Source organism: Meles meles, chromosome 12, assembly GCF_922984935.1.
Source record: "Meles meles chromosome 12, mMelMel3.1 paternal haplotype, whole genome shotgun sequence".
Lineage (NCBI taxonomy): Eukaryota > Metazoa > Chordata > Mammalia > Carnivora > Mustelidae > Meles > Meles meles.
The window spans coordinates 18,161,016-18,182,200 of record NC_060077.1 but is presented as its reverse complement, the minus strand read 5'-3'; the positions used below and the strand labels follow the sequence as shown (position 1 = coordinate 18,182,200).

At 48.0% G+C, this 21,185-nt stretch overlaps 1 protein-coding gene across 5 annotated transcripts in view; it reads right to left on the bottom strand.

Annotated features, from left to right (window-relative positions):
• The window catches only part of GLT1D1 (glycosyltransferase 1 domain containing 1), a 97,003-nt gene that overhangs the window by 57,492 nt on the left and 18,326 nt on the right, over positions 1-21,185 (bottom strand). For all 5 annotated transcript variants that reach the window (XR_006821025.1, XM_046024606.1, XM_046024605.1 and 2 more), the window contains 3 exons: positions 15,439-15,587; positions 6,041-6,146; positions 1,906-1,957 (listed from right to left, as the gene is read on the bottom strand). Coding sequence is in view for 4 of the 5 variants with exons in the window: in XM_046024606.1 (XP_045880562.1) it covers positions 1,906-1,957; positions 6,041-6,146; positions 15,439-15,587 (307 nt within the window). In the remaining variant the exon portion in view is untranslated. The remainder of the gene's footprint in view (positions 1-1,905; positions 1,958-6,040; positions 6,147-15,438; positions 15,588-21,185) is intronic.

Here is a 21,185-nt window from a genome sequence, read left to right as displayed (position 1 = left end):
AGCCGTGCAGACCTCCCACATGACAAACCGTGTCCTCACATCACACCAACACATCAATCCGCTTGTCCATCAGACCACTGATCTCACCAGGGAGGTCCTCACGCCTGGGGAGGCTGGTGAACACGGGGTGTGTTTCCAGAGTTCCCACTTTTGCTCAACAAAATGCCATGCACTTATCGCGGGCCACGAAGCCCAGCAGGAGCTCTGCTTCATGGGACTGGCTCGATCCACGCATTTTTAAGAAGCGGGGTAACAAATGCCCACATCCACGTCACCGGTTTGTCTGCCGGTCACGCTTTCGGATACGAAATTGGGGCAAGACGTATCGGGTTGGGTTTGCGGCTCCGGCCCCCGAGAGCCTTTCCTCTGGGTGAGCACCGCGCCTCGCTCAGAAGGCGGCACACGTCGCACGCACTCTCCCTGGGCCCTCACACCGCACGTGCAAAATGCAGGTATTCAAGGTCAATATCTGATCAAATTAAAATTTTTTATGGCTTCATCAAGGAGATCTTAAAGTGATTTTTTTTTTAACTAAAAGGGGCATGCAGATGATCAAAGACCGGCTCAGACGGGGCCCCTGCGTTCATTAGGAAGAAAGGGTCCGTGGTTTCCCTGCTACCCAGAGGTGAGGAAGGGAAACTGTGTGTGTTATGATGCAAATGGGCTGACCCTGTGGGGCCTGGAGAGACAGAGGGAGCCCCACTCCTACACTGCCCAGACAGCCCCATGGGTCCAACAGAAAACCAGCAGCTCGTCATTTATCATTCGGAGATTTTTGGTTTATTAAGTTGCCCTGAAAAATGCAGCCTCCAGTTCCTGCCTGGGAGTGTCTGACGTGACGGAGGCGGGCACGGCTGGCCACGGGCATGAGCGGACCCGCACACACACAGTGCTGGCAGCCTTGCTGAGCGCCCACGGGCCCCACAGAACTCCGCACGCACCCTCGCCCCCCATGCGGCAGTCCCACGCGCCAGATGTGACAGACGGAAATTCTACACAGAAGGCGCAGAGCCTGTAACGTGCCCCGACAGGAACGATGCCGACAAACGGTTAAGGGCATCCGTGGGGGCACAACAGATGAGCCAGCCCCACACTGGGAACCACGGTGCCGGCGACCAGGGTGCCCTGCAGGTCTCCGCACCAGACAGCAGAGTCACCGGGGCAAAGTGGCCCCTGGGCCGGCCGGTTCTGTCTGCAGACGCCAGCTCTGCCACAACTTCCCCTCATGCGCCAACTGAGAACGGCCTCCCACCAGCTCGGCCCACCTGCCCCCACATCATCTGTCAGTAAGCGATTCACTTGGGGAGTGACAAAGCCCTCTAGCCCTTCAAGCTCTTCGGGGAAACAGTCCCAGTGTGGGAGCTACATGCACCACTAAAGATCGCTGCTCTCCATGAACGTCGGGCGGCCGCCACCTTTAGCACGCAGCCTGGACATCGCCCACTCTGAGCGCAGCCGAAGATACCAACATTAGAAGATTCAGCGCCTGGGCGGTTTCTGCTGTTCAGCAGCAATATTAAAAAAAAAATCAGTCGCGTCTTAAGAGTATCTACACAACGGCGCCTGCGGGGCTCAGTCGGTTAAGTGTCTGCCTTCAACTCAGGTCATGATCCTGGAGTCCCAGGATCGAGTCCCACATCAGGCTCCCTGCTCAGCAGGAATCTGCTTCTCCTGCTGATCTCTCTTCTCTCATGCTCTCTCAAATAAATAAATAAAATCTTAAAAAAAAAAGTATCTGCACAAATTAAAAACCAGCATTATACAGGGGCCATCATACACTCTTGTGGCCACATCAGGCAGTGTCAGCAGAAACACTATCCGTTCCCATCCAAGCACCATGCAGCCTCCACCCCGCCGCTCCCCAGCTCCCCACCCAGCCAGCATGACAGCAAGGTCAACACATACCCACTGTGTCTGCGCCGTCTCCTTCATTGACTCTGTGAAAGCAACAGCAAATCTAGTAAAATGAACAAAAATAAGGAGAACAATTAGGGCAGAATTCAATTAACATAACTAGGGAACAGCTCTTTGGAACCAATTGAGAGAGACAAGGCAAGAGGCTGAATTTCAGGTGCCGTCCGTCTCCATCACGTGCGGTCAGCGGCTCTCAGGTTCACCCTCCAGTCACACCAAAACAAGTGTGGATGCAAGAAACTAACACACGGCGATCCGCATTTCAATTTTTTATAGTTGCTCCTTCCACGCAAGGTCAGAGAAGCAGGGAAAAAATCAGAGCCAGATGCAGGAGAGAAGCAGACGATTTAGTTAATCCACGCAGGACATCCAAGGACGGGCTGTCCAGCCCACTCGCTTCAGCGAGGGAAGGCCGTGCTAACGCGCTCACAGCTCTGCCAACGCGCAAGGGTGGGGAATGTTAATGTGTTAATGGCTGTCTCCAGAAGCAGGGCCCGGTACCCAGGGGATGAACCAGGAACATCTCATGGGAGCCAGACAGTAAGCAGTTGCTCGAAACCAGTGAGGGCACGCTGGGAGGACACGGGAGTCGGCTCAGAGCATCCGCAGAGAAAAGCGGAGGAGCGGGGAACAGGGTCAATGACAGAAGGACGTGCCTTTCACTAACATTGTTTCTAGATAAACGCATGGTGCAGCCCGAGGTGCTCTTGGGAAGTTAACCCGCTCCTCCGCTCCCATGGGAACGCCTGGCCCCTGGCTCTGCGCGCTCTGACTCCCCCGACCCCTGGCGTCATGGTGGTACCCGGCAGGCAGGCAGAAATACCCACTGACAGACACACGAGCAAGCGCGGCCGGGTCCAGCCACACTCCCGGCAGGACGTGGCTCAGAGCGGGGGAGAAGGGAGAGCAGGTGCGGTGGGGCCGAGTGCAGGAGAGGGAGATCCCACCACTGGGGGATCTACGGCACAACTAAAGGGAGCAACCTACGTGAGGAATGAGAGCCCTGGGAGGGTCTTCCTCAGGAAGAGCGCACGCGGCTGTGTTCTGGGAGTCTGGGGAGACGGAGCAGGGAGCCAGTGCCATCATTTCCATTTATTCCATGGTGGCAGGGAACACCATCTTTGCGGCCCCTCCCTAGAGACACTGGCCCTGGGTTTACACCCACCGACCTAGGAGACAACCCTGAAGAGGGTTTCTGAGCCCAGCAATCCTCAAAAAAAAAAAAATTTAAAATAACACATTTCTTACCAAAAAATGTAAAACTGCCACTTTTGCACTTGGGATGAATTATCGCCATTTCAAAACGTCCTCACCTTCACAGGTGATTTCCTTGGTCAAAAACATCTTTAGGAACATCATAGTTCAAAAACCCCATGAAAGGACTGACACCGAGCCATCCTGACCTACAATGTCACATGATCTAACCTGTCAGGTGCTCTGCATTTCCTAATGGTGAAACTATTTCTTAGGCAATTTATTTCACATAAACTCTCTTCTGCTCATTTGTGGATGGTATTAAATTTTTCTAAAATGCACCTGGATGATCTTTCACAAAACAATATCCACAAGTTTCAGAGTCCTTACCTAATTTGGATTTATAATTACCAAATACTTATCATACTACAATACAAGCCAAAAAGCTGGCGTGGAAGTGAGTTCAGTACTATAGCATGCAGAAAAACAAAGTTTTAAATACTAAAAAAGTTCAAAAAGCCTCATAAGAAAAATGTAATGATTTAAAAGTATTTGATTAAAAATGAAACTCATTATAAGGCAAGATAAGCTCAATACTTTTACAAAAAAGTATACTGTACACTGTCCAGCAAGAAGTCTAATGATTCATCTGACTTCCCTGCCCACTGACTTCCATCAATACTCCCCCGAAATGAAAATCAATGTGTTTTAATAACAATGCAATGAATGATGCTAACAGTAATAACGTAAGATGAGTTCATTCAATATTGTTTCTACCTAGCAGAATTATTTCTTCCGTAAGACCATGCAAAACTGCATGAATCCAAAGGTCATTAATTTTCAGAGTCTGAGAGTGACAACATCGAGAAAACCTAGAATGACAGATCGCCTTTCAAGATCAACCCGAACTTGACCTTTGTTGCCTGTGATTCTCTCTGGCGGATGTACACACTCGTGCACGCCCGTGGGGCACACTCTATTTGGACCAGGTTGTGTGGCCACATTTACGGCCAGGAAATTCTCAGGAAGAAGAGTGTCCTGAAATGGAATGATATTTCACAGTAACCCTACTTTTCAGGAGCAAGACTGACTCCTGCCTTGTGAAAAGAGGGACTACCTTGGGCTGCATCCTGGACCATGGAGTGTGTCCTTTCTAAGGGATCAGAAATGCTCCAGTGACATAAAGACATAAAAACGAGCTCTGGATTCCCTGACCACGGCTTCTCAACTGTGAGAGGGCTAGAGATGAGCCACAGACATTGCATGGCTGGCCTTTACTGGGGGCATGGGAGCAACCTACGTGTCCACGGACAGACAAACGGATACGAAAGTGTAGTAAGCACACACACCGGAAGGTTACTGAGCCTTGAAGGAAGAGGCAATCCTGCCACGCAAGCAGTGGGTGAACCTGGAGGACAGGAGGCCCAGCGCAGGGAGCCAGACACAGAAGGACAAATCCTGCACGATCCGCCTGACAGGACAATCCAAAATAGTCCGACTTCTAGAAGCAGGAAGTGGGACGGTGGCTGCCAGGGGCCGGGGAGGGGGAGAACAGGAAGGGGTTCAGCAAAGGGCACAAAGTTTCCCTGTACAAGGTGAGTCAGTCCTGGAGACCCCTGGAGCCTACAGCTCATGATGCTGTAACTTACACTTGCGAATCTGCAAAGAGGGCAGATTTCGTGTTAAGTGCTCTCATCAGGATAACAACCACCGGAGCGTGGGAGGAATCATTTGGAGGGGATAGAGGTGTTTACAGCACAGACCGCGATGATGGTTTCACCGACGAAGACTCGTCTCCACACTCATCGGGCCGCACACATTCATTACACGCAGCTTCTCTTTTCCACGCCAATCATGAATCAATGCAGTGTTGTTTTTAAAGAATTAATAAAGCAGTTTGTCCACATTAAAAAAAAGATTGCCTGTTTTTTTTTTCTTTAATAATAATTCAAAGATTTACAAGAGTTGAAAGGCTGGGGTCTCGGTAAACTTTGGTTTACACTCGGGTAGGACTCGCTCTGTGCCCCAGAAAACCAGGGGTGCCTGGCAGGGACCGACTGCGTGGCACTCTCTGCGGGATCACCCCAGAAAGCCTGCCAGTTGCCTCTTCACTGATGAACAGAAGAGCTCTTGGCTTTAGGTCCCCGTGACTATCTGGGTTTTGTTTTGTTTTCTTTAGCCTTTTAAAATAACTTTCATACAGACATAGAAGACTTCTATACTGTTACTACTGTGTTAGATATTATCACCATCTTTGCGATACGCAGGAATGGGGGTGATTTTTTCCCATCTGTCCTTCTAGCTCATACCACTATACAGATATGACTAAGTGTGCACGGACAAGGAGAATTGGGGAGCGTGGCTCTGGATTCTGGACTAGGAGAACCCCCCCACCCAGGAGCTAAAAACGTGTTAGACTCTAGCTGCGGTGCTGGCAGGTGTCACCAGCGTGCAGTGTCCAGCCAGACTCAGGGATGTGCAGCATGGCCCCCATGAGGAATGACTGTCCTGCCCCAAATGCCCACAGTGACCCCCTCCCTGCTGCGTGTGCTCACGGGGCCAGAGTCGGTGTGTGCTGTTCTGAGGACTACAGTGTGCACCTTTGACCCAGCAGGAAAAAAGAGAGAAAAAAGGCAGAATCTGGTCATTTGCATTGATGGCAATAATTCTAATAATTCCAACCTTCTAAGAAGGTTGGCCCAATGCAAACCATCATTGAACAATATTCATGTGCAGTAACTTGCTTACCATGACTCTTCGTGGCGAAATTAAAATGTGCACATGAAAGAAAAAAGTGAAATGAAAAAAAAAAAAGAGAGCTTGGGTTTATTATGGTAAGACGGGAACCTCCCAACGGCGCCCTTCTGAATCGTCTGGTTTCAGCGAACTCTGCCCAAATGCTTGACCCCTGGGAGGTTCTCAGCCGCATTACCTGGCTTCTTCGAGGACCCTTCCCATCACTTCGTTTTTTTCTCTGTGGCTAACATCTTCATTTAAATCAGTTCCACCAAAGATGATTCCAAATGGGATTCCACAACCTGCAAAATTATGACAGTTAACGAAGCAGAGGGAGGCTTTGGAAACAGCCCTCACCATCCCATCCCACAGCAGACGCGAGAAGGTATTCCCTGAACTTGGCAGACCATGTTGGGGCGTTTGTTTCCTCTTGTCTGGCTCACCTGAGGGATGGAACAGGCATCACTGTTATACACACCAGGATGTGGGGGTTAATCAGCTCAGACCACCGGGGCCAGCACCCTTTAGAATCAATTAGCTTTACATTTTGACAAATGAAAAACATTGCAGCCACCGTCTGTCAAAGCCAAGCTGACTGCTCCCAGGAGATGGGCATTTAGGACAGAAAGAGCGCAGTCCCAGTGCAGCCGGCTGGGGACCCCACGAGCAGGTGCCGTGCTCTCAAGGACGTACAGGAGACGTCGGGCATCCTGGCACAATGACTTTGGGCAGGGCTCGGCAAAGCTGCTGTGGGGGCCACACACCGTGCATGTGACATGTGGGAGGATTCACCAGGGAGCAAGTCTGCCCTATGCCAGTGACAAGCTTAGTCACGGGACGTCTGTTGAGCTCCAACGAGCAAGGCATCAGGCATGCACAGAGCGAGCTAAATGATGTGCTGAGCAGAAGCCACACCAAAGGCCAGATGCTGGCTGGCAAGCCACCAACTGAACCAGACCTAAGAGGGACCTTCATACTGGGTTTCTGGAATGAGCCATCCCTCCTGGGACTCAGGAGGTCACTCAAAGGGTACTCGTCTTTCCTTTTATTTGCCTTAGAACTATTCCCGTCAGTGCAAATGAGCAGATTCTGTCTTTCTTTCCTCTGGTGAGATGGCTCTTCCCCTGGAATCTGACTGCTAAGAATTCAGCCCCTAGACGCTAAGTCCAATGGTGGCACCCCCAGACACACCGAGGCAGCTAGGGAGAGCAAAAGATGGGAAACAACTCAGATATGCCACTGAAGACCAGCCTTCTTTAAAAAAAAAAAAAAAACGGAAGCCTACGGGGTTGTGTGTGTGTGTGTGTGTGTACACGGACATAAAAAGACTGAAAAAAATCTATTACATGAGTGCTAGCTCATGTTTATCATGAATGATGACACTCATATATATATATATAAACATGCACGTGTTGTGTGTGTGTGTGTTTCTATACATATGTATAAACTCAGTGTAAGAACATACAGAAAACCTGGTTGTTGCTGCCTCTGGACAAGGGACCGACAAGACCACAGATCTGGGATGGGAGGGGAACGTTACTTTTTACTCTGTAACACGTTCTGTTGTTGGCTGCTTCTAACTATGGACAGATAATGACCTTTTCCACAACTGCAGACGGAGAAAAGCACCCCTGCAGAAATGATTCACCTTCTGTAATGGGTGTAGATATTGGGAGATGTTGAGAGAGCGAACAGTTTTAGCACGTGGGACCGACACGAATCTTGGGGGCCAGAGGGAGGCGTGAGGAGGGAAGAACAGTGACCCCCAAAGATGTCTGTTCCTAATTGCTGGATCCTAGGAACATTTCAGGGTAAAGGTAAATTAGGCTACGTAGAATGGAGGGTGCCGGTCAGCTAACCCTAAAATGGAAGAGATTATCCTGGACCATCCAGGTGGGGCAATGTAATCATGCAGTTGTTACATGCAGAGGAGGCAGGGAGAGGAGGAGCTCCCCGCTTTGCCATGTGAGGGGGGACTGGACCGGCCATGGCGGGCTCTGGGGAGGGAGGGGCTCTGAATCAGGGAGTGGGTCCCTCCAGAAGGTGGAAAATAAGGAAGCTGATTTGCTTCCTTATTTGCACAAGAAAACAGTCCCGCCAACATCTTGCTTTTAGCCCCAGGAGACCCATTTCAGCTTTCTGACCTTGAGAGCTAGAGGACAAATCATGTGTCTTTTATACCACTGGGTTTGCAGTAAATCGTGCAATAGAAAACTAATACAGGGACGCCTGGGTGGCTCAGTTGGTTAAGCAGCTGCCTTCGGCTCAGGTCATGATCCCAGTATCCTGGGATCGAGTCCCACATCGGGCTCCTTGCTTGGCGGGGAGCCTGCTTCTCCCTCTGACTCTGCCTGCCTCTCTGTCTGCCTGTGATCCCTCTCTCCCTCTCTCTCTCTCTCTGACAAATAAAAAATAAAATCTTAAAAAAAAAAAAAAAGAAAAGAAAACTAATACAGCATCCCCACCCCAACCCATAAAAACTGCCAGTTTAGGAAAATTAGGGTAAGGAAAATCACAGAAAGAGCCTTTTTTTCAGTGGAATCTCCAAAGACGGAACAGCAGACACCAGAAAGATATACAGCCAATATCACAGACTGAGAAACGAGAGCATTCAATAATTAAAATGATGGGCACCGTGAGCTGCTGGCCAAGTGGCAGCTGCTCAAATTCATCAAATCAAGGAAGAAAAAACACCAGACTCTGACATCACACCATCCTGGGTCAGAATCCTGGTTTTCCGCCTGGAAAATGCAGGACTTTGAGCAGGACACCAGGTTTCTCTGAACCTCGGCCATCTCATCTGTGAAACGGAGATCATACTAATTAGCTGACTTACTCATGGGGCTAAATGACTCACTACATATGACCTACCAGCACAGGATGGACTCTGTGATACTATATCACCGTGTTTTACACCCAAAAGTGTTTAAAATAAAATCCAGAAGCTCTCTGAATTAAATCAGCACTCAGAGGGATGGAATGTGGGATACTTCATTTGCTTTCCTATTTCTTCAATACTTATTCTATTGGTGAGAAAACAAAGCTTTAAATAAATCGCATGTTAGTCTTAATGAAAATGCATCCATAATTACGAGTGGAAAATTCTAGAATTCCTCTGCTATATAAAATGTTTAGACACTCCTACTGACACTTCAAAACCCCACTCGGGCACACCCTCCTCTCTGACATCTTCACCGGATCCCTTGGAAGTAAATCCCCCCAACTTCAATGCCACGCCATGTATCGTAAGGCTTTAGGATTGATTTGTAGCCTGGAAAATCCTTGAGAACAGGCACCATGACTTACTAATTTTGTACCCCTTGCTCCTGATACAATGCTTGCTCCCAAGTTAAATCTTTGAAAAGCCTTTGTGGAAATAAACTGAGCTTGAAAAGTAGTCAAGTGCATTTACTTGGAGCTGCCGAAGCGACTGGTCCTCATTCATCAATCAATGCCTCCACTGAAAATTTGTCATTCCTGGGAGTCTGCTGAGAAAAAACATCACGGTTTCCTGAACCTGGCTCCTTAATCAGCCACCTGACACCATCTGCTTCCTCACCAGGTTCCAGCCTGAAGCCGGTTCTCAACGAGAAACTGAAAAAGAGCTTTATTGAAGCACTTCTCACCCAGCTTCCTGCCAACGCTGGATCACCGGGCCTGTTTTCTTTGTGTGTCACTTAGGGCAGATGAAGGAGAGCCCAGGAAGCCCCCTATACAAGTGGTCGTCTGCTGTATTTTAGACAGGGAAGCTATGAAGTTCTCTTTGCATGCACTTGAAAGACGAGTGGGTATACACGTTGGACGTCTTTCACAGACATGTCCAAGGGGAGGAACACATGCAATGCGTCCATTAAACAAAGCATTAAGACTCATATTGTTGGGGCGCCTGGGTGGCTCACTGGGTTAAAGCCTCTGCCTTTGGCTGGGGTCATGATCCCAGAGTCCTGGGATCAAGCCCCACATCAGGCTCTCTGCTCAGCAGGGAGCCTGCTTCCCCCATTCTCTCTCTGCCTGCCTCTCTGCCTCCTTGTGATCTCTGTCAAAAAATAAATAAAATCTTTTAAAAAATTCATATTTTTTAATACTTGCATTGTACCTGCAAAATAGCTATAATAAATGTTAATATTGTTAATATGCTCTTTCTCAGAACTTGAATATTCTTCTTTGCAACTTTACCTAATTATTCTCTCAGTAAATACTGGTTTTAAAAAGAAAAGCAAACTTCCACTTGCCTATGCCATTAAGGTTTTATTTAGATATATTTACTGTGCGTAGACATGTAAGTGTGGCCAGTTACTATTTGGCAACATGTATCTACTATAAAAATGCAGAGATATGCCCTGGGGAGGGGGGCCGTGCCCCACTTAGAAAATCAAATTTAAAACAAACGGGCCCTGCAGACGCCTGCTCACCATAACACTGTTTCCAACTGAGGAGGACAGTGGAAATAGGATCTGACTGCTCCTACCACGCTGTCGAAGACCATTCAATGAGGGGGAAACGCTCCTAACGTATCAGTAGTAAAATAGATTGCTAAACTGTGACACGATCCACAAATTGCACAGGGAGGAGGATGAGAATGTCAGATATGGCATCCGTAGTGCTTAGCCCAGGAAGCATGAATTCGTATTTCTTTAAAAGAAGTTGCAAGTTTATATTGTACCAGTATATCTTTTTGTATAAATTTAATTTTGAAAAAAAAAAAAACAAAAAACCATGAAATCAATAAAGCTAAACATGTACAAGGAAACGCGGTCACATCTGGGTAATGAAACTCAAGGGGCTGTATTTCCTTCTTTGTACTTTTAAGAAGTTTCCAAATGATCTGCTTCCACAATTAAAAAAAACCACACACTTAAATGCTCTACATTTTAAAATATGGTTTAATCCAGGAGCACCTGAGCGGCTCAGTCAGTTACGTGTCCGACTCTTAGTTTCGGCTCTGGTTTTGAGCTCAGGGTCATGAGATCGAGCCCCATGTTGGGCTCCGCGCTGAGCACGGAGTTGACTTGAGATCCTCCCTCTCCCTCTGCCCCTCCTGCTCATGCTCTCTCTCCCCAAATAAGTAAATGTTAAAAAAACCATAACTTTAAGAGCTATATACTTTAATCTGTGGAAGATTTAGAAACATGAAATCGTGCCCAGCTGGCCGCCAGCACAGGGCAGCCCAGCGCGGGGAATGGAGAGGAAGAGACCCTGGACGCACGGGGTGAGGGTCACGAGGTCATCCTGCCGATGGTGACTGTAGCGCTGCTCACGGTCTGTGGCTCGGGGAGAGTGTGCTTGCAAAGACATGAGCTTTAGGAACACACGTGCCACCATGGAGATGACAACTGGGAATGAACGCGCAAACAGAAGCTGGCTAAGTTCACGAGCAGCGGTGCTGCTTCAGGTCCCAGCATCTGTTCGACCAAAGCAGGAAGACTCGTTTCCTTTGTGCGATGGGTTCTAGGGAGGGCGCCCCCCTGCTAGTACTTGGGAGAGAAAGCTTAAGTGACTTTGTACTTTTCCTCCACTTATTTGAAGCAAAGGCCAAGAAATGGTAACATGGAGAAAAACTGGACTTTGAAGGAGAAAACCCAGTGATGTGACGGGAGCGAGAGGAAACAGGTCTTTCCGTCTATTGGTTGAGCTTGGACTGGAATGACCTTTCTGGAGGGCAATTTGTCCCTGTCAATCCAAATGAAAAATACACAGTCCTCTGGCCACAGGTTATTTGAGGAATTTAATCCACCAAATATCTCCACAGAGTGAAGTAAAAAATGTAATCATGCTTGCTGTGGCTTTACCTGTAATAGCAAAAGTAAGGCAGACTTTTAATAAACATGGTGCATTCTTCTGGTGGAATACTGCACAGCCAGGAAAAAAAATAAGGCAGAAGGAGGTCTGCTGAATTGGAAAGATCGCTAAGATATGTAGCTCAAGTGTACTTAAAGATAGAGTCACACAGTTGTGGAAATAAAGTACGCTCCACGTTATGTGTGTAATACATTAAAAATGCACAGTTTTATAGATAATAATATACCCGATGGTGAACAGAATCACTAGCCCCAGGGTATGAAGCATAGTGAGTGCAGAACAGACTTCCATTGGTCAGTTACAACCTTGTAAAGGTTCCCAAGAACTTTAAAACGATGGACTATATCTTGGCCTCTATGCTTTTTTTTTGTATTTTGAGATCGATTGCAGACTCTATGTCCCAGGACATCTGCAGCGGAATTCCAAGTCGTATCTGTTCAGAGGAAAAGAGCTCTTGGGAGTAATCCTTTGAGGAAACCGTCCCCAAGGATGGAAAACATTTTGTGCAGATGGTTCAAGCAGGGCTGCAAAAGCATGGAGGCACGGGTAGATTCTCCTAGGTTTCTAAGCTAAGATGTCCGTACAGGGATATTTGCTGCCATGATTGTGGGAGAAAATCACGGAAGACAGCTTCAGTGTTCCTTAATGGAAGCTTGGTGACATGATGGTGCCCCCACGCATGGAAGGTTCCGCAAGCCTTGGCAGAATAAGGTAGATTATACTTGCGCTGCTGCAGAAACTGGTCCCAGAAGCACCGCTGGGTGGTACAAAGCAAGACCCTGACTACAGCCTGCTCCCACTCATGCTGATTTTCAGGGAGGAGATATGTACAAATATGTGCCTGGCCTCACAGGGTGGCCAGCCCCTGATGGTCCCGCTCGATGAGGTCCCCTCCCACACCCCCAAGGGCTGATCTGTGTTAACAGAACAAGCCCTGGAACCTAGGGCTACCAAGGACGGATCACGAAGACCAGTCAGCTTCCGATGCGCTCTCTCTTGGAGAAGCCGGCTGCCATGTCTTGAGGACACTCGGAAACCTCAGCAGAGGCCCACTGGGGAGAAAACGGAGCCTCCCGTCCACAGCAGGTTGGGGGTGAGGGACCAGTCAGGCCTCCAGATGACACAGCTATGGCCAGAGCACGGCTGGAGCTCATTGTACGTGGTCTTGACTGTAGCCTCACCAGACAGCCCGAGACAGAATCCCTGGCACGGCTGTTTCTGAATTCCAGACCCATGGAATCTACTACATGTAAATGCATTGCTACAAGCCATTCACTTTGGGGGGTAATTTGTTACTAAGACAGATAACTAGCACAGTCCCTGTAATACATTTCCAGGAGAATGCACAAGCAAATGATCACTAGTTGTCCCTGGGGTAAGATACTAGACAGTTAGAACGAGAAGTGGGAGAAAGGTTTTCTTTTTGTCTTTGATCATTTAGTTACGTTCACTCTGTGCTGGGGGGAGGTTTTTTTTAAGTGTGCATGCAGCAGCTTACATTTTAAAACCAGCACCTTGCCCAGTGTGCCTAGACAGGAAGCGAGCATCCGGTGAGGCCCCCACTCCCTGTCGGCGGCAGGAGGCGGGAGGGAGAGCAGGAAGGGAGGCCAAGCCAGAAGTGGTGTGGAGCGGCAGGAAGTCACCTTCAGCAACGAGAGAAAACTTCTGAAGTCTGGCCAAGCTGCTGGCGGAAGCTCCATGCTCATGTGAAGACAGCCCTGGATCGTTCTGGCCCTCAACTGACAGACAGCCTCCCAAAATGTGATGCCCCTCCATCAGTCCACTGGCGTCTGGGGAAACATCCTCGCTCAGCTAAGACGCTGCGATGTCTTCAGTCGCTCGGTGCCCCTGGGCTAGCCCCCATCACACCAGCCTCGGAAGTGATGAGAAGAAAGAGCCCCCAGTTGTAGCTGAAGTCAGAATGAGGACTGCACCCACGGCCTCTCAGGGACTGAGGGAGCCGTGTTTTAAGGCCCCCGTGGACTGATGAGCCAAGTGCTTAAGAGAGGATACTGCTGTTCAACTTTGCTATTTACTACTAATTAGGAGCTCATAACCTGTGAAGTTGCATCAAATACTTCGCAGTTTTGGGTATCTGGCTGGCTCGGCCCGAGAGCACTGGACTCAGGGGTTTTGTTTTGCTTTTTAATTTAAATTCAATTTAGTTAACATATAGTGTGTCATTAATTCCGGGAGCAGAACTGGGTGATTCATCACTTGCGTACAACATCATTACATCCCGTGTCCTCCTTCATGCCGTCACCCACGTACCCCGTCCCCCACCCACCTCCTCTCCAGCAACTGGCAGTTTGTTTCCTATGATTAAGAGCCTCTGTGGTTTGCCCCCCTGTTTTCATCTTGTTTATTTCTCCTTTCCTTTCCCTACGTTCATCAGTTTTGTTTCTTAAATCCCACATATGAGTGAAATCGTATGTTTGTCTTTCTGATTGATTTATTTCACTGAGCATAATACCCTCCAGTTCCATCCACATCGTTACAAATGGCAAGATCTCAGGGCTCTGAGTGCAAGCACCATGTTGGACCTGCTTGGGGTCAAGTAGTGATGGAAATCACTTCCGTGCGTTGGTGATGGTTAACGCTAGGTCTGAGCTTAGGGACTGCCAAGGCAGCTGGTAAAACACTTTGGGTGTGTCTGTGGGGGTGTTTCTGGCTGAGATTAGCATTTGAGCTGGCAAACTGAAGAAGGAAGATGGCCGTCCCCGCACTGAGGCCAGTGGGCGGCACCCGGTAGTCTGCTCAAGGCCCCAGAGGAATAGAAAAGCCAGGAAGAGAAATTCACTCTCTGGGTTGAGCGGAGACATCCATCTTCCCCTGTGCTTGGACATCCGAGGTCCAGGCTCTCTGGCTTTCTGACTCATAGCGACTGACACCAGCAGCCCCCCAATTCTCAGACCTTTAGACCCAGATGGAAGGGCAGTATTGGTTGGTTGCTGGTTCTCTGGCTTGCGGAGGGCAGGTCGGGAGACTTCTGGGCCTCTGTCATCACATCTAAGTCCACCTCCTCCTCTCTGTGTCTGCACATGTGCTCCTGGGCTCATCTCTCTGAGAGCCCTGACTAATGCACCTGGAAGGTAGACAGCCCCAAAGCATCCTTCATTGTCCATTGGACGTGAGCCTGCTCTGGAGCTAACCAAGCAACAAATTTAATATTCTCCATTAAGTCACCTACTCAACTCCCAGCTCCTCATGCTCTCTAAGCTGGCTGCAGGATCTCAGTGTTTCCCTCGTTAGTAAATCTGCGGCATCGAGTGTTTCATACGTGCCCATTCTATGTTCCTAAAAAATGCGCACGTTTGACTTCTGGAAATTCTACTCTGAACTGTACATCGGAGACATCCAGCATAGCTCCCTGGATGTAACACAGTAGTTTCAGCACACATCCACCCTCACTCGGCAGAATTACATCCTTCTGGAAAGTGAGTCCCCAAGAAGGACCAAGCAAAAAAGACGAGTGTGCTCCCTCCAAGTCTGAGCCGGGCAAATAGCATGAACTGAGAGCTCAACCCAGTTTTGTTTTGTTTTTTAATATTTCAATTATTTAAGGGAGAGAGAGCATGAGCAGAAAGAGGGAGAAGCAGACTCCCCGCCGAGCAGGGAGCCCAACGTGGGACTTGATCCTAGGACCCTGAAATCATGACCTTAGCCAAAGGCAGCGGCTTAACCCACTGAGCACCTCCCCTGCCGGCGGCACTCAGGTCTGTTTTATTTGACCCTGTAAGTGCTTCTAGTTTCCACAATTTCCATTGTTTCACCTTTGGAGAGAGAGAGGCTTACCTCGCAGGAGTCGGCCTCCTCTGTACAGATGAAGAGCCAGTGCTGCCTCCAAGTTCTCGGCCTTGATGAGGCGGGCAATTTCAGATGAGCTTTCCAGGTCACAGGCATCCTTCAGAAGACATACGTGGCCGGCAGCTTCTAGATGGTCCCTTTACCAAAAAATATAAACAGAGAAAGAAAAAGATGAGGGTGAAGGAAAAATATGGCACACGTGGCTCCAGGGATTAACATCTTAAATCGAAAGATTATTTAAATCAAAACGTTAAGAAAATAATATCTTCTAAATTGTCCTGTAGGGGTAAATCCTCCTAAAATACAGGACAAGGCTCACCATCACTAGCAATAACGATTCACCCACCAGTGTCCAGTCCCTGGGACCTCGATGGGGACCACGGCCAGCGGGATGAAGGGCTAATTCAGTCCTGAGACAAAACACACACGCGTGCGGACACACACACACATAGCATTCAGTCACATTGGCTGGAACAGAAAGCTCTTTTTTTTTTTTAATATATTCTTAATTTTAAATTTCCTTAAATTCTGGTTTTTCCCTCCTGTCCCTTAGTTATGGATGGAACCTGAAGTTTGCTTTGTGGCATCTGAAATCCAGTTCTTACTAAAGCCCAGCAATGGGTATTAAGGAGGGCATGGATTACACGGAGCACTGGGTGTTACATGGAAACAATGAATCATGGAACACTACATCAAAAACTAAAGATGTTCTGTATGGTGACTAACATAACATTAAAAAAAAAAAAAAGACAAAGTCACCCATTATTATAGCTTCCAAAGATATTTCATGGCCTTTCCATTCTACCTCCAAAATATCCATGAAACATGTCTTTCTTCTCATCCTGGCTCAGTTCCTTATAACATAAATCTAAAATACAAATCTAATAAAAGAAAAATTCTGAATAATGACACAGAATGAGCAAAATCAAAAGGTAAGAAACTGAGAAAAACTACTAACAACTCTTACAAAAGGAAAGAAGCTAATTTACTTAATAAATAAAGAGCTCTCATAAACCAATAAGAAGAAAAAAAGCAAGTAACAACTTAATAGTTAGGGATGGACCTAAAATTGTGGGCCACAGAAAAAGAAATTCAACAGGGCTTCTAGATACGGGAAATGGTGCTCAACTTTGTTCGTCTTTTTACAGAGAACATCTGTAAAGCTCAGAAGTCTGCCTACGGCTCTGTGAAATAAACCTTCCCGTACACTCCTCTGAGCGGGCAAACTGGCACAAGCTCCCAGGTGGACGACAGAGCAGCAGCTAGAACCCCGGAGGTGCGCGCACTGTCACCAAACACCTCCACATCCAGGAATCGGTTCCCAAACTGCCCTTGGACATGAGTCAGACACACACACCCCACATGGGCCTGGGCAGCTGTGTCTCACTCCCTGCACAGACTGGACCCGACGTCCGGGTCCTTCAGCAAGGAGCCCATTACACCACGCACGTGCAATACAGTCCAGCGCTGCGCCCCTCAGAGAAAGGAATGCAGCAGCTCGCAGCGACATACAGCTGACTCTTGAACAGCTGGGGAGGGGGGCTGCAGCATTGTCCCCAGACGAAAATCCATGTATCACTCCAACTACTCCAAAATGTCACCAACTGCCTAGTTCTGGGAGCCTTCCCACTAACACAGTTGACTAATACAGATGTTGTATTTTATACCTATCATACACTGTATTCTTACAATAAACTGAAGATAAGGAAAGGCTACCCAGGAAATCATAAGGAAGGGAAATACATTTACAGCCCTGTACTGTATTTACAGAAACAAACTCCGCACATGAGCACATCCATGCAGTTCAAACGCCGAGTCGTTCAAGGATCAAGTATAACCTGGAATCAGCTCCAGGATATGTCGTTAATGAAGAGAGAGTGAAGACTACTTTGTGTCTATATACAGTGTGCGCGCAGAGTGTCTGTAGGATGCACAAGGAAGAGACAGCCATGACCATGTCTACACAGGACAGACAGGGCCATGCCCTTTTGTGCTATGGGGATTTAAGCACGGGCAGATACCACATTTTATCATCGTTGGAGGCGTGCGTGCGTGTGTGTGTACGTACGATGAACCCACCCAGGGCTCCCGGGGTAGCCAGCTCAGCCATCCACTCTGGGAGAACGGCCCCAAATCTGCCTTGCTTGTTGAATGAACGGACGGCTGAATGCACCTTCAGGATCAAATCCAATGCCCTCGCCTAGCACAGGGCGGGCGCCCTTCCCAGGCTGCCTGCTGGCCGTCCCACGCTCCACCCACCCGAGCTCTAGACCTGCTCTTCCGCCTGCAGGACGCCCACCGACATGCGTTGAGAGCGCCCACGGCCATGACTGTCCAATTCCGAATGCCAGCCCCCGGCAGTGAGATCCGACGGCCCCACTCCCGCCACACATCTGCCCCCCATCGCTGTCGCGCCAAGTCTCTCTAGCTCAGGACCCTTCACTCCCACTTAGGCTTCTATGACAAAGCCAGCGTGTAGGTGACAACCAAGTAGCCTGGAACGGACCCCTGAGCATCTCCTAAATCATCCAGAAGTCACTAGATTACAAACTTCAAATCCAACATAGACCTTCTTTTTTTTTTTTACTGTAGCAATAAAACAGACCGTTGTTTCCTCAGCTAAACACCTGGCGAGTTAGCGGAATTGCATGTAGGGCCAACAGGGTACAAAACAAATAAGGATAAGAATGAAGGAATGAAGGAACTAGAATCTTCAAGCAAAGGGGTCATAAAATGACCAAGTTGTTTGCGACGTGGGAGCCACTGGCAAGCTCAGGAACGCTGAAGGAGCGGCAGAGCCAGCCAGCGCCTCGCTCACACCCACTCCGGGGAGGAAGGTGAGGGTCCGCATCCGCAGGGGTCTGCGAGCCAGCACTGTCCTCTCTCTGTAATTACATGCACAGTGCAGTCGCTGTCACCGTGCGAGTAAGCAACACTGGGATCTTGCATAAACTACTGAAGTACAGGGAGTACCTTGATCTTATCCTGTCCACTGTTAATGCTGATCAATCATTATCACTGGGAACGCAGCCCCACCCCCCGCCTCACCCTGCCCTGCCTCAACTCCTCTGGAAGGTTTGAGTGGCGGACAAACAGCTCGCTCCTGGCAGCCTCAAAGTTAGTGTTTTACAAACGTGAGACTTCAGTGTGCTTCAGAGCACAGGTGAATGTTACTCCATTTTCTTAAAATTCTAGGGAATGAGAAACCAAAACCAAATGTCAACAAATGGAAAAGAAGCAGTTTAATTTCTACTTGGAGAATCCATTCCTGAGAGATTTCCGGCTCCTGCAGAATAAAAAGATAGGACATATGGACTGGAGGGTTTAAGTACACACAAGGGGTTGTTCTTGATCTATTAAACATTTTTAAATGGCATTTCACCACTAACGTTATGATCTCATAAATACTCCAAAATAATTTTTTTAATCATATTTCTCCATGACTAAGAGTTTACCCTTGTTTCTGGTTTTAGTCAGAACTTAAAAACTTTTAAAGTTTTTTAACTTTTAATTTTTAAAAACTTTTAATGTTTTTAAGCTGCTCTGTCCCTCTTCCCTCTATAAGTGATCATTTGATTCAAATAAACTCCATGAGCACCTAATATGCCCAAGGAGTTCTGGTTTACTTGACGGCATTTTTTAAAGATTTTATGTATTTGAGAGAGAAAGATCAAGAGCGGTGGGGAGGAGCGGGGGTGGGGGGAGAAGCAGACACCCCACTGAGCAGGGAGCAGCGGCTGCAGGGCTCAGTCCCAGGACTGAGCTGAAGGCAGATGCTTAATGGACTGAGCCACCCAGGTGCCCCAACCGAAGGCTGTTTTGAGAAGGAAGGCCTCTCTAACAAATCAAGAGATTTTTAAGCATTGTTTGGTGGTTCTAGGAGAGAGGAACCTTTTGCACTGCCTGACTCCAGATTCGTAAGACTTACGTGCTTCTACCTGGCTGAAAACCATCCTCTTTAACTGAGGGAATAGGGAACCTCGATCATTTGTGTGTTTAACTTATGCAAATCTGCATAAACGATGCTGTCTGAATTTTTAAAAAATGCAGGAAGAACTTAAGGAGGGCAGGCAACACCAACTGCATTCTGTTCCATCTCCATTGGTCCTTTTGTGACCCTGAGATGGGAACAGGGCCCCTAGGATCCTCAGGTCTGTCCCACCCCGTGGGCCTCTCACAGCATGAGCCCCGGGCCGGGTCCAGTGACACAGCACCTACAGGGGAGAAGCAGGGATGTGCTATTTCTGGTTAGGGGAGAGGTGGCTGGGCTAGAATAAAATGGTGCTCTCTGGACAGTACTGCAAGAACTTGTGATGTGTAAAAGAAATGATGCTGGCCTGAGAATGATGAGGGTGCTCATGAGGATGGAAGCCCTTGTGTGGCAGCCTGCTCAAACTTGCAGGCTCTAGCCGGCATGGTGAACTAGACAGGACGCTGCCCCACGCAACCTTCTGTGGACTGAGTGAGACAACAACACATTTGCAGGACAGCATGTTACTTCGAATGATGCTGTCATTGTGTTTTGTAAACTGTAAAGTGTAACTACGTTTAAAATGGGATTTTTTTTTTTTAAGTATTTTTTTTTTTTAATTTTATTTCTTTATTTGACAGAGAGAGATCACAAGTAGATAGAGAGGCAGGCAGAGAGAGTGAGAGAGAAGCAGGCTCCCTGCCGAGCAGAGAGCCCGATGCAGGACTCGATCCCAGGACCCTGAGATCATGACCTGAGCCGAAGGCAGCGGCTTAAACCACTGAGCCACCCAGGCACCCCTAAAATGGGATTTTAATGGGATTTTGCTACTCAAGAGATTACTGTGGTGAAGCCAGTATTTTTTAAAAGAATAAAAAGGCCCATAAGAAAACAGGCAAAATGTCCAGATCAGAAAGTGTCCCAAGCTCCAATGTCTGCTGAGATGGGACTAATGAAGTTTTAATGAATGGAGGAAGTGGGAGAGGCTAGTGAAAACCATGAAGCTTTGTGGGCTAACCTATATAGAGATATGCTAGGTGCCCGAATAGAGATGTTGTAAGTGCCTGAATAGAGATCCGCTAGGTGCCTGAATAGAGATGTGCTAGGTGCCCGAACAGAGATATGCTAGGTGCCCGAACAGAGATGCACTAGATGCCTGAATAGAGATGTTCTAAGTGCCTGAATAGAGATCCACTAGGTACCTGAATAGAGATGTGCTAGGTATAAAATATGTACACAGCTAATTAATAATTTCTGTAGTGATGACATTTTGACATGATATTTGGAAATACTGAGTTCAAGAGAATATATTATTACAATTAATTTCATCCATTTCTTTGCGCTCTATCTAAAGTGACCACCAGAATATGCAAACTGACAAGGACGATCACATTGCTTCCATCATTGCCGGGCAGATGCTCTCACCATCACCAGTTCTGCCATTTTTACCAAGAGAGGATTAGTATTTGAAATTCTATGGAAAATGCCCCAATTTTAAGGCTCCCAAAGTTATTTCTTGTTCCTTCAGTGCCAACATTTCTTATTCCCTTAAATCTTCAAAGTTCACGGACCTCTGCTTTCCCCTTTCCTTGATGAGAATTAGTGAAGCTCTCACACCTACCATATATTGTGGCTTCCAGAGTGTGCATTCCCATGTCCCTCTTCCCAAAACGTTGAAAGTCCCTGTTACGCATCTGACTGGGATGTGCTCCAGCCCCAGTCAGGGGTGCCTGGGCTTGCTCGTGGCCATCACAGCACCCCTGCT